This window comes from Colossoma macropomum, unplaced genomic scaffold (genome assembly GCF_904425465.1).
Source record: "Colossoma macropomum unplaced genomic scaffold, Colossoma_macropomum, whole genome shotgun sequence".
In the NCBI taxonomy this organism is placed as follows: Eukaryota; Metazoa; Chordata; class Actinopteri; order Characiformes; family Serrasalmidae; genus Colossoma; species Colossoma macropomum.
In genome coordinates, this window is record NW_023494787.1 from 17,350,632 (window position 1) to 17,363,562 (window position 12,931).

Sequence of the window (12,931 nt, forward strand, 5' to 3'; positions counted from 1 at the left end):
TTCACTCCCCCAGTCCAGATATTCCATATATAGCAGTGTAGGCCTTATTTCAATTCCCTGTTTTTGTGATGCCACGAAAACCAACACATACCTCATACCACATACATATCTGCCTATTCAGCCTGAAGGAATTTAGACCTGTCCGTTCACACTGAAATGTTTTAGCACCATACTGCTTTTTGAATGTAGGTCATTTACATATAGCAGTCTTAAAGTAACAAAAAACAGCCTATTTAATCATAAGGGATAGCAAGAGGTTGGAAATCATAACCTAAACATCAATTATGACTGCTTTAAGTACATAAAGTCACAAAAATGTCATCATTGGACCTCAAAGAAAAAATAACATTCAAGGAAAATGTAAATATGGGCCCTTTAAAGAGAGAGTGTGTGGATTTTTCTCTCCATCCTGGAGAGAACAATTTTAATGCACCCTGTGGATCCAGCAGTAGTCTTTTCTTTGGTAACAATTTGACTCTTGGTGACACACATCTTGCATTGTGCTGGCATGCAGATCAAGGATGTTTTTGTAGCTAGCGTCAATGTTTCTTAGTCTGTGTTGTGAATATGATCATGTTCTTTTACAAAGTAAAAAACGTATTAAAATACATGAAAATCTAACATCAATGTACGTCCTGCTATGAACTGCTCACGTACGTCCAAGCACAAAAATCTGGATAATGAATCATGTCAGTCTACACTAAACATGGCTAACTATGTGTCTGTGAGTCAGTCAGAGGAAGAAACAGCAGTTTACGCCTATACCAAAATATGTTACCCACACCAATCACCCATAGCATTAAGACCATCTCCTTGTTTGTACACTTATTGTCCATTTTATCAGCACCACTTACTATATAGGAGCACTTTGTAGTTTTACAATTACAGACTGTAGTCCATCTGTTTCTCTGCATACTTTGTTAGCCCCCTTTCACTCTGTTCTTCAATGGTCAGGACCCCCACAGAGCAGGTACTATTTGGGTGGTGAATCATTCTCAGCACTGCAGTAACGCTGACGTGGTGGTGGTGTGTTAGTGTGTTTTGCGCTGGTACGAGTGGATCAGACACAGCAGTGCTGCTGGTGTTTTTAAACACTGTCCACTCACTGCCACTCTATTAGACCCTCCTACCTTGTTGGTCCACCTTGTAGAACTATAAAGTGCTCCTGTGTGGTCAGTTGAGCTGATAAAATGGACAGTGAGTGTAAACACAAGGAGGTGGTTCTAATGTTATGGCTGATCGATGTATTTCTCTTGAGGTCAGACTAGGGGTGGCAAGGCTTATTTTAAGGGTGGGAGCTGGCACCCTTGTAGCCATGCTTCTGGTAGGTATGTGTAAACTGACTAGTACTGTATTCATGTTGTAGTTTTCTCAGCACAATAAGAGAGTGACTGATAATAGGCTCAAGTTTACCAGAAGGAGTCCTGTGATGGCAGAAAAAGAGATCTTGCAAATGTTTAAAGGTGCAGGAGTCAGAAATGATTATGCGTGAACCTCTAATAGTTAAATAGGTAAACTACAACACTACCGGAACATTTTCTTTTTTTTTTTTTAACTCTTTGGATCTGCCTTCCATTTCTGCTGATCAGTACATAGCATGCCAATAGAATCGACTGTGCTCAGCATAGAGTTCATTTAGAGTTTGCTAGCATTGTCGTGACTTCACTTTTTAGTGATGAGGTAGGCTGTTTAGTAAGGGTCTTGCCTTACTTCACTATTTAGATATAGACAATAAAAAGAAGTCACTATGCTAACGTTGCTTGAGAAGAGATCGGAATAGTCTATAATAGAGCACATTCGGTGCGGTCCTTTTCATAGCTCTCACTTCCTCAGCAAAGTATTGATTTATTCTTCTTGTTAATTATAAGGACGTACCATTATGTTTAATTTATTCAGAGAGAGTTTCGTCTAACTGCGATATCCAGACACTCGCTAAATACGTATTTGTATGGCAGCGCTATTTAGCCTGAGCGAGCATTAAACTCCCATGCCTCATTTGCCCAGGGGGGATTGCATTACAAGCCTGTGAACACTTGGCATTCAGTTCTTCCCAATTTGCTGCTCAAGAATAGTCAGGAGAGTCTTTGCTGTGCTGTTTTTCTTTGTAATGAGTTGTAATTAGGCAAATATTGCCTCTAGAGAAGCATTTAAGGTGAAAAGTTTAAATAAGAAGCAAAGTTCAGCCTCATGGAGGTAGGTTCTTTATCTGCACATGGAGTCAACTGCATCAAACTAGTATAACATATGTCTGTGAAGGTGGTTTACCAGGCTTTCTGAATGATATAGTGTCTACTTGATCTGTCATGTAAAGTGGGTAGCCCTTTCTTATACAGTCCCTTAAGTTCTAGGCACTTAAACAGGTAAGTGTGAGGTACAAACTCCAAAATACTAGGTAATTATTTTGGGTAACAAGATGGTAAGTACGGTTTACATTAGGGCAGAGTGAAAGAGCTTTAAGGACAAAGTAAAGTCATGGTCATCTATACCATTTCCTTTTACAACACAGTGGGACCATACTTACCGGGTACAATTTAATATTGTACAATTTAATGTACAGGAATTATTGTGCCAAGACAGTTGTCATTCAAAAGTGACAAACAGGTATCACCATTGTGAGGAATCCTGCTTTCTCTTTCAGTTCATTTACACTTGCATAACAAGTGGCTAGTTTTCATGTTAAGCACCTGGTAAAACCGTAGAAGGAATCTTTGCTTTATTTTACAGTCCTTCTACCTCTTTATTAAGCAGAAAGATATGTACTCAACACTGTACACTATGCTTGCAGCAGGTTGTATTACAAGTGTCTAGTTTCCTGAACTACATGTGAGGAACCCAGTAAAACCATAGAAAGTATCCCTGCTTTCTTTTACAATTCAGGTCCAGTTTTTTTTTTTTTCTAGCTAATAGATGTAAGATTCTACTTAGTATCTGAGCTCCTTATTACATCTTGTTTATTTGTTTGAAGTTCCAGATTAATACATTATAAGATGTAGATACATGCTCTGTAATAGTGACGATCTAGTTTGAAGCTGTAAGAATTGTTGAGGACCATTAAATCAGTAGTTTTTTAGTTTTCTAATTTGGTGTAACTGTAGCACCAGTGAAATTAACTCTGCTTTCAGAAGTTGTGCAATACAATATTGTATAATAATGTTTCATTTGCAGGCTAAATCAGGGATAAGCACCATGTAATAGGAAAAAAAATCTTTTTATGTCGTCCTAACTATAACTGGTAATTTCCTGCTTAATCGTATCATTTTATTGTGAAATGATGTGCATGTTTGTAATTACCACCTTTTTACTCAGAATGGTCATGCATTTCTCAGGTATTTTACCATGTTCCATTTAAACTTAATACCAAAAGCCTGACAGGCATTTCAGTGTAATTAAATTAGACTGTATTGGTACTTACCATCATGTTACCCTAGTTCGTATCTCACACTTTTCCTGGTTAATACCTAGAACTTAGGGGACTGTAAAAGAAAAGTGTATGTCAAAAATTTAGAAAGACTTAGCCTCCAAGCCCCTCAGGTCTCTGCAAAGTATGGGGTCACTTGCCACCCTAAATAAATAGTTTACAGTACAGCTCAGCACAATACAGACTTTGTTTGGTAAGAAATACTGGAGATAGCCTAATGTGATTATTTTAAGTGTTTCTCCTAAAACTCTGCACAGGTGGCTAAGTGCTGCACATGTAAGCGAGCCAAGAAGATGGTGGAGTCTGTTAAGTGGCTGGGAGAGATGAAGCACTTCTGTAGCCTGCAGTGTCTGATGTACTTCTGTAGTCTGCAGGGTAACCCGACAGCCACTGTCCAAGCTATCAAGCCTACGGTTGCGCAGCCTGTGGTCGCACAGCCTGCAGTTGCCCAGCCTGCGGTCGCACAGGGTAAGACCCAGCAAAACATTAATGACAGCTTTTCCCTTTCTCAGCAGCCACTATGTATCTATGCGCAGTTTCTCATTCTTCATTGTCCTCATCTCTGCAGGTCCAATCTCAGTAGGACCAGTGTTCCAACCTGCAGGGCCCAACACTATGACAACACAGACATCGCTGGTTACGAAAGAGGCCACACCTGTTATTGCCAATGTTATATCATTATCTAATGCTACCAGTGGGCAGCCAAATGTCCTAGGAAGTACTGCCCTGCAAGGTAATTTCCCCTCCCTCTATCTCTGTCTGCTTCCTCCAGCAGCTGCATTAGTTGATGCTATTAAGACTTTCTGTTTTTGTCTCTGCTCACATTTTACTTTTGTGTTTCAGGCACTGTTCCTGCTTGTGTGAAACTGATGGGACATGTAAGTGTGCAAAGAGACAGCCTCTGAATGTTTGTTTGTGTTTTTTTTTCTCAGGCATTCCCTTGTTTGGCTATGTGATAGGGTTGTCACGATCAGTTAAACTTGATAACTTGATTTTAAAAAAAAATTAAGGGATGCACAATGGAAATGTGACCGTATTGACGGATATTTGCTTAAAAATATTGCCGCTGGATAGATGTTCAGATGTGTCTGGTATTTTAGACCAATATTTGATGACATGTTTATTAAACTGTGGAAGAGCAGAATGTTTCCGTCATACTGGGCTGCAGTGCTAAGATATCTGTATTTTATTAGTTTTACTGTATTCGTAACTAGTAATTAGAAATAAATGTTATATTCGTTCGTAATGCTAATCTGGGAGGACCTAGTCTGAATTTCTACATGATATAAATGTTTATGACTATTGTCATCGCCCTACAATTCCATATCTGTGTGTCCCTTTAAGACACAAAAGCTTTGTCCAGTAAAGTATATAGATTGTGGGGCTCCCGAGTGGCGCAACCGTCTAATAGATTGTAAATGTAGTCCGGATTTTATTTTTTTTATTTTTTTAATTGTTTCATCCAATTTGGGAGAAATTTGGGGGAAAATATCAAACTGCAATTTTTATTGCATATTATTATATTATTTTTTTATTTAATTTATTTGTCTTATAAATTAAAGTCCAATTAAAGGATCTGCAATTTTGGACCATTAAGACCAGCATATCCACATTTTTCTGGCTTGAAACTTGAACACTGTTATTTTGCTTTTGATTGATCAAACTCCTTTACAGGCTGTTTAGAAGAGATGTTGTCAGGTTAAATGTACCACTTTCCCTCAACATATACATATGTGTGTGTGTGTGTGTGATGTGGACTTTTTAGGCCAGCACACAGACAGACGGTGTGAAACAAGCTGCTGCTCCACCACCCAGAATCCTGAAGAACAAAGCTTTGCTATGTAAACCCATGAGCCTGAACAAGGGCACCTCCTGCAAACCCAATACATGTGATGTGAACATCCAGACAGGTACTGATCATTATTATATCTTTCAATACAAAACACTCTCAGGAGGCTTACTTTGTGTACTTACACACTTTTTTTTCCCCATAGATAAAACACTGCCTGAAGTGGTAGTGTTACCTTTACCAGTGCCAGTGTATGTTCCTGTACCTATGCACCTCTACACACAGTACACACCACATGCTGTAGGATTTCCTCTACCGGTGAGCTGCTTATAATGTCCTGAATGTTACTCTGTGCTTTTTTTCATGTGCACAAACAGTTATCCTTGTCATGATCATTACATTTGACTTTTTTTGTTCATGGCATATAGCTATTAAAGTACACGCCTAAAGTGGCCAAATGAACTGATTCGCTATCTTGCTTCATAGCTGTCAATACCTCTTAGCTCCCAACTGATGACAGAAACAGCTTGGGCTCAAATAAACTTCACTCACCGCTCCAATGTCTAGGTGTTATAGCACCAATCAGAATTCAGAACTTATTTACATGTATTTACCTCAGTCCAACTCAGGAAAATTCACCTTGTTCATATTAAGTTTGTTGTGACTCAGACATGTTTTGTTAAAGCTAACAACAGTGGGACATCATTGCAGTCGGCTTAAATAATTGCAACTGGCTTGAATAATTAAGTAATAATTGTGACTGGCTTACAAACAGTATTTCTACTCCATCTACATTGATCAGCTCAGTTTCTCCCTTCAGATCTCCTAGTGCAGGTGAGACATCACTGGTCTGCTTATCTCTGTCTCTGTAGGTGCCAGTGCCCATGTTTCTGCCCACAACTCTGGACAGTGCTGAGCGAATAGTGGAAACTATTCAGAAGATCAAAGAGAAAATCCCAGACAACCCACTAGAAGCAGACCTGATCATGATGGCTGAGATGGTGGCAGAAGACAGCGAAAATAAAACTGCCTCCCAAGGAGGTGAACAAAGTGAGGAGCTTTACATTGCATATGTAATGATAATATCTGATGTATGTGTGATATAAAGTCAGCCCTTATGAAGGGGTTCATGTCAAAGAGTCTTAAAGGAGTGGTTCACAGAAAAATGACATTTACAGAGTTTTCTTCCTTACCCCAAATGTAGTTCATGAGACAAGTTTGCTTTTTTTAGTTTTGCACTAGAACTACGAGTCTAATATAAAAGAAGTCTACAGTATTGTGCAAAGGTCAGAGAACATCCTTAACTTATTTAATTTTCTGTCAAAATGGCCATTAAGCACAAGTTATTTGAGTCAGGAAAAAACAGAAAACATATATTTAACAGAAAAGTATACAGAGGCCTCAACAGTTTTGAGTTTTTCAAAGAAATCCACAGGGACCTCCAAAAGGTCTGTCTTAGAAGTTAGTTGGATTTGTGCAATCCTGATAGTCTCAAACATATTCAGTAATGTTGACGTCTGGACTGGGGTGGTTAGTCCTTTGTTCTGAGAACGCCAGCAGCTTCTTTGATTGATTTTGCAAATTTACTACTTTTTGTCCATTTCCTTTTCTTAGTAAAGCTGGCAGTGTATTTCAAACCAAAAACATTTTGAAGCAGAACGACATCTTGTTCAAAACACAGTGGTTTGAGTTTGTATTATGCAGTGTGTGCTGCTTTCTGAACAGAATCCTAATGACTGCATTGTTTGCTCTGAGACTTCCCCCAATTGTAATCGTCTTGGTCAATGCATGTTTCATTCTGATACCTCCCACTGACTAGAAATTAAAGTGAAGCATGCACAGTACTGTATGTCATCCAAAAAGTTAGACGCCTGTTAGTTTTTAGCTGCATTAGCCTTGTAGATTGGGTGTAAAACTAAAAGAAGCAAACTTAAGACACCAAACATGATGATCCACTCCTTTTGAGAAGGGAGAAGAAAAATCAGACTCATTCATTTCACTGATTTAGATTGTTGGTCAAGTATCTTGACAGTATCATATTCTGGAATCTCTACTGAGATTCACACAAGGCCTGTGTCTCTGTCGCTCAGACCAGGAAGATAACTTCATCGAAGATTTTGATTTGGAAGCTCTGTCCAGCAATCTGAGCTGGGAGGAGGACAGTGTTTCCAGTGCCTCTCGATGGGGTCGACACTCAGAGCCTGAGAAAGCACCTCCACCTCCTCCTCCACCCCCACCCAAGCAAACTCCACGGTCACCCAGCCCCACCCCCTCATCTACCCCCACACCCAACCCCACCCAACAAGAGCCACAGATGGACCTGGAGGCAGACTTCCCAGCTGGTAAGAGCTGAGATAAGTGTCAGTTTCAGATAAACCCCATGAAAGAAATTCTGCCATAGAACTACAATATATTACCTTAACTGTTAATGATGTGCTCGTTCCTGATCTTATGTTTTAGAGTGTTTTGAGCTTTTGGAACAGCGTACACAAAAGGAAAAGACCTCAACTTCCAGACAGAGACCTCGCAGGAGAGGCCGGGACGGCTTCCCTCAGAAAAAACGAGTATGAACATAAGAGTATAACCTCTTATACATCATACATTAGTATACAGTGTATATAGTACATTAGTTCAGTTCACCCTACAGTTGTATGGTAAAAGTTTTAAAACTCCATTTAAATGTTATGTTAATTTTTCTAAATCTAAGTTTAACATAGTGGAAAAATAAAGCATAAAATATGTGCATAAAATAACTTTTGCATGGGGCTTTGTTTTATGTTATTTTCTAATATGTTAAATTCAACAACCAAACTCTAATTGTGCTTTTATAATGTGCAGAAATGTGTTCTGTGTAGAGGATGTCTTAGTGCATTTTCACTTAGAAAATCAACAAAACTTAATTTGACCAGGAGCACCCAAACTTTTTTCATACGACTGTAGCAGCTAACACCAGTAGCATCGTCTATGCAAGCAGATTTGATCTATTTATGCTGACTTATTTGAATGGTCCATAGAAATATAGTCTGTTGTATGTATCTGCAGCCTCGTAAGCGTAACAGTGGTTCTCCGCTGTCACCGTCTGGTGTATCAAACATCACCAAACTGCACCATGAGTACGGCGTCCAAGCATGGAAGAGCTGGATACGCTGGAGGAACGCACAGCCCAACCTGGAGACGCCAAAGATTGGCTGTAAGTCAGATCATACCTTGTAACATCATATCTTGGATTTCTTCTGCAATTGGATAGAAATTTAGATGGAAAAGAGCTGGAGGAATGTATGTATGTATGTATGTATGTATGTGTGTATGTGTGTGTATCACACTTGGCTGTGTTAAGCTTTTCTTTCCTTTCTCACTGAACCAGCTCGTAACATGATGTTAAAGGAGGACCTGTTGCAGTGTAGCACAGCTGAGCTGAGCTACGGCCTCTGCAAGTTCATCAGTGAAGTTCGTCGACCTAATGGAGAAATGTACAGTCCAGACAGTATCCATTACCTCTGCTTAGGCATCCAGCAGGTAGGAATCGCACACACTGCTTTTTATCTGTAGTATTTGTGTAATGTTATGCCTCTGCCCCCTTTTTTTCAAACAGTGTCATTTACTTTTACAGCACCTCTTTGAAAATGGCCGAATGGAGAACATCTTTGCTGACTTGTTTTACACCAAGTTCAGTCAAAGTATAACCAACATACTCAAAGACTGGACACCAACCATACTGCCTAGTGGTGAGAAACTGAGTAATAATAATAATCATTAATAATTTGATTGATCGTCACAAAAGAAATCTCTCACACAGACTCACATACATGCTAGCACTTATATATATATACACACATATTAGTAACCACTTAGGATTCCATAGCAACAGCCTAGCAGCACATTAGTAACCACCTGGGATACCCTAGCAATGGCCTAGCAACCACCTGGGATTTCATAGCAATGGCTTTGTCATGCCAAATTAAAGTTCATTCACATACTTTCCCCATTATAGTTATAATTCTTTTTTCATTCGTTTTAGTTTTATCAATATGGTGCTGTCCTGATACTCGCGAGTTAATACAGGTATCAGGCCATTTGGATATTGGCAATAATGAATGCAAGAGAGTTGCATGTGCTCCAGTAGATGGAGTCTAATTGAAGCATTCAACATGTAGGTGAGGGATTATATCATGCTTGAAACAAGCAGGGCCAGCTCATTGCAATATAGGGAGGCAAGACCAGCTAGGATTTCAATACATTAACTTTAATTAACAATTTAAAGAGAAACCATGCCAAACAGCACAGTGATGTGTAATTTTTAATTTTTTTTTGTGCAGTTCTGAAACCATTCAAATGTGAAATTGTAAACGAAGGCACAATACTTAAAAAGGATTTAGAGGCACCTCCCCAGTAGCTGAGTTAGAGTTAGTATCAGTATAGTACTCTGTATTGGCAGATACTTAAGGATCATAGGGGACATAATGTGGCCTGTGCAAAAGTTATTAGTTTTAGTTTTTATACATGTTTAACTTGGCAAATAAATAGACATTGTGCACTACAATTTGCAGAAAATGCCATGTTTAAGTTTGTTTCTTATAGAGGATGTGTTAACTTATTTTCAAAATCCACAAAACATGTAATTTAGCTGGGGTATTGAAACCTTTGCATATGACTGTAAAGTGAAACTAAAATTGCTCTGCAGTCAAGTGATTTGGGATCTTTTGGTCAGCCTTAAAACCTTTAATATATAACTGGTATCTTTTCTATAGAACTGCTAAAATATGTCTTGGATTTTTCATTTTCTCATATGAATGTTAACAAAAGTAAGTACAGTTTAAGGCCTAATAAGACCTCCATTCTTGTATTGTTGTTTGATTCAGCAGAAACATGATTCTGGTACTGCTACTCACGCTGCATCCCTCTGTGTCCGTTTTGTGTGCTTTGTGCAGGCTATGTGCACTCTCGAGTGGAAGAGGAGTACCTGTGGGAGTGTAAGCAGCTGGGGGCGTTTTCTCCAAGCGTGCTCCTCAACACCCTGCTCTATTTCTGCACTAAGTTCTTTAACTTTAAGACTGTGGCTCAGCACCGCCGTCTCTCCTTCGCTCATGTCATGCGCTGCACTCGCTCCCACAACAGCGGCAAAGTGGCCTGCCTCCGCTTCTACCCCCCTGTGCCCAAAGAAAGTAAGAGTCAGTGCTGGAATAGTTATTTAAAAATGTAATTCATTACAAATGACTAATTACTTGTCTCAGACTGTAACAAGTAATTCCAGTAATCAGTAATCTTTATTTCTGTGTTACTCTGAAAACCCGTCTGTACCAGCTGGAAAGTATATGAGAAAACTTTTTAGTAATTTATTCAGAAAGAAATCACAGTAAATATCATTTTAAAGGCATGTTAGAATCCCTGCTTTTTGCTCTAAATAATGTATTTTTATATTGTGTTTTATTTTTTGTCTAATATGTTAAACTTTTGCACTAAAATTTACAGAAAAATGTATTTAAATGTGTCCTCTGTAGAAGAAAATCAACAAAATTTAATTTGACGAAGGTTGTTCAAACTGTTTTTTATTTGACTGTTTAAGCATGATTCAGAAGCTTCGACAGATAAAATGTTATCTAGAAATCTTTAGAATAGGAAGCCAGTGTGTCTTTATTATAAGAGCCGACATTACAATGGCCGCCTAAAGTAAAATATCAACATTTTATGTATGTAGACCTTTTCTTTTAAAAGTTGTTTTTAGTTTTAGAGTACTTTCCAAAGAGACTGACAGCAAGACAAAAAAAAGAGAGGGGAAAGAAATACAATAGGACATAAAAAGTAAAATATGGTGTAATTATGGTGTAGTAACATGTGAGGACAGTCTTTAACTGTTCTTACGTTTTACAGGCAGTTCAAATGCAGATGGAGTCCCTGCCAAGAGGAAAAGAGAGGACGATGATGATGATGAAGGTGTGGTGATGGAAATGCAGGAGAATGCTGAGAACCCCCTCCGCTGTCCTGTCAGGCTCTATGAGTTCTACCTCTCCAAATGGTGCGGCAATGTGTTTTGTTATTCATCTGTAATAACCACTATGCCATCTGTATTTCTCCTAAAAGACTGGTTGGATTGATGATTGATTAAGTGATTTAGAGGTGGGCTTTTGTATATACTGGGAGTTATTTTACAGCGTTTTGTGTTAAACTACATAACTTTTTATTCAACGGAAGTGTCCCTTAGCTCTTCTCCGACTGAACAGAATTTTGGTTTCAAATGATCTGTCTAACTGAACAATCCTGCTCTAATGATTTGGTTTTCGATTACCTGCATGGCTTAAAAATTATTTGTTTTTTCTTAATCCTTCCAGCTCCTCTTCAGTGAAGCAGCGCACAAACGTTTTCTACCTGCGCCCTGAGCGCTCCTGTGTCCCCAACAGCCCACTGTGGTTCTCCTCCATGGCACTGGACGATGAGGAGCTGGAGACCATGCTCACTCGCATCCTTACTGTCCGAGAGCTCTACCTGGAGAGAGAGAAGCCCACAAGCGTGTCTGATTCGGACATCGCAAGCGATTCTGACTGAAGTGCTCATGTATACACCGGTACTATTTCAATACACTTACATAAACTTTACATTAGTGGAGCAACTTAACTGTGATCGATCAGCAGGAGTTACAGTATGGAGTGTTTCTCCGTATTATACACAGCCATAAGTCTGAGAAGACCTGTCCAACGTTCTAAAATGGCTCATTACGAAGACAAATGAGAAAGTGGAGTGCACCAACACTTGGGAGAATGTAATTGGACTCAAAATATACAGGCGCACAACTCTTTATTAAACGGTCCTGTACTGTAAGTCAATCTATCGTGCTTATTGCTCAGTTTTCCTTTTATATCCTTTTGTTTATAACTGTAGCATTTTGTGTTTAAAATGGTTCCTGTTTGTGTAAAGAAAAGGAAAGCAACTCACAGTAACTACAGAATTCAAGCAGCTTGGAGACATTCGAAGAGGCCATGTAGTTTATTGACTATTTTCAGAGACGGAGCATGATGCTGACTGTTGTATAATGCTTTCCCTTACACATTTGTGTAAGCTGTTATCATTGTGATTCATTCATTTTCCATTTTATTCTGCAACACTAAAGAAAGAGGACTGCCTGTTTCAAACCTCTGCCCATTTTTAGTGTGGATTTTATGTTTGAAATTACATTTTTATTTGAGGAAAAGCAACCAATGTTTTGGTTCATGCCTGTAAGCTCTCAAAAAACAATTTCATGTTATGTTTTTTATGGATAAAAAGTTTTTGTGATCACAAAGAAATGAACCTGTGTATCATTTTAATCAAAATGTTTGCGAGAAAATGGTCACTTTTGTCCAAGTTTAATACAAGTATTAAAATAGTTGAGAAACAGCTCTGAATAGAAAGAAGGAATTAAAAACAGATACTAATGAGGTTTTCTTCAGTATTATATCAGACTACATTACTCAGTTTGCTGTGATTTGGTCATGTAACCACACATATTCAAAGTTATGTTCTACTTTTCATAATTTATGCATAAAGACTCCTTGTTTCATGTTTGGTTTTGAGATTTGGTTTCACATATTCTTTGTGTGGTTTGACACAGTTACACTACATGGACAAAAACTATTGGGACACCTACACATTACACCAACAGGAGTTTTAATGATGCCCCATTCTAAATCCATAGGCATTAATATGGAGTTGGCCCCCACTTTGCAGCCATGACAGCTTCCACTCTTCTGGGA

General features: G+C 38.7%; 1 protein-coding gene across 1 annotated transcript in view; it reads left to right on the forward strand.

Annotated features, from left to right (window-relative positions):
- The window catches only part of zmym4 (zinc finger, MYM-type 4), a 33,020-nt gene extending 20,404 nt beyond the window's left edge, over positions 1 to 12,616 (forward strand). Inside the window, exons 15-28 of the mRNA XM_036566255.1 lie at positions 3,676 to 3,886; positions 3,987 to 4,151; positions 4,262 to 4,296; positions 5,184 to 5,328; positions 5,413 to 5,525; positions 6,080 to 6,257; positions 7,298 to 7,549; positions 7,668 to 7,771; positions 8,250 to 8,397; positions 8,572 to 8,723; positions 8,818 to 8,932; positions 10,136 to 10,369; positions 11,076 to 11,220; positions 11,534 to 12,616. Of these exons, the coding sequence (XP_036422148.1) occupies positions 3,676 to 3,886; positions 3,987 to 4,151; positions 4,262 to 4,296; positions 5,184 to 5,328; positions 5,413 to 5,525; positions 6,080 to 6,257; positions 7,298 to 7,549; positions 7,668 to 7,771; positions 8,250 to 8,397; positions 8,572 to 8,723; positions 8,818 to 8,932; positions 10,136 to 10,369; positions 11,076 to 11,220; positions 11,534 to 11,747 (2,211 nt within the window). The 3' untranslated portion in view covers positions 11,748 to 12,616. The remainder of the gene's footprint in view (positions 1 to 3,675; positions 3,887 to 3,986; positions 4,152 to 4,261; positions 4,297 to 5,183; positions 5,329 to 5,412; positions 5,526 to 6,079; positions 6,258 to 7,297; positions 7,550 to 7,667; positions 7,772 to 8,249; positions 8,398 to 8,571; positions 8,724 to 8,817; positions 8,933 to 10,135; positions 10,370 to 11,075; positions 11,221 to 11,533) is intronic.
- The last annotated feature ends 315 nt before the right edge of the window (positions 12,617 to 12,931 follow it).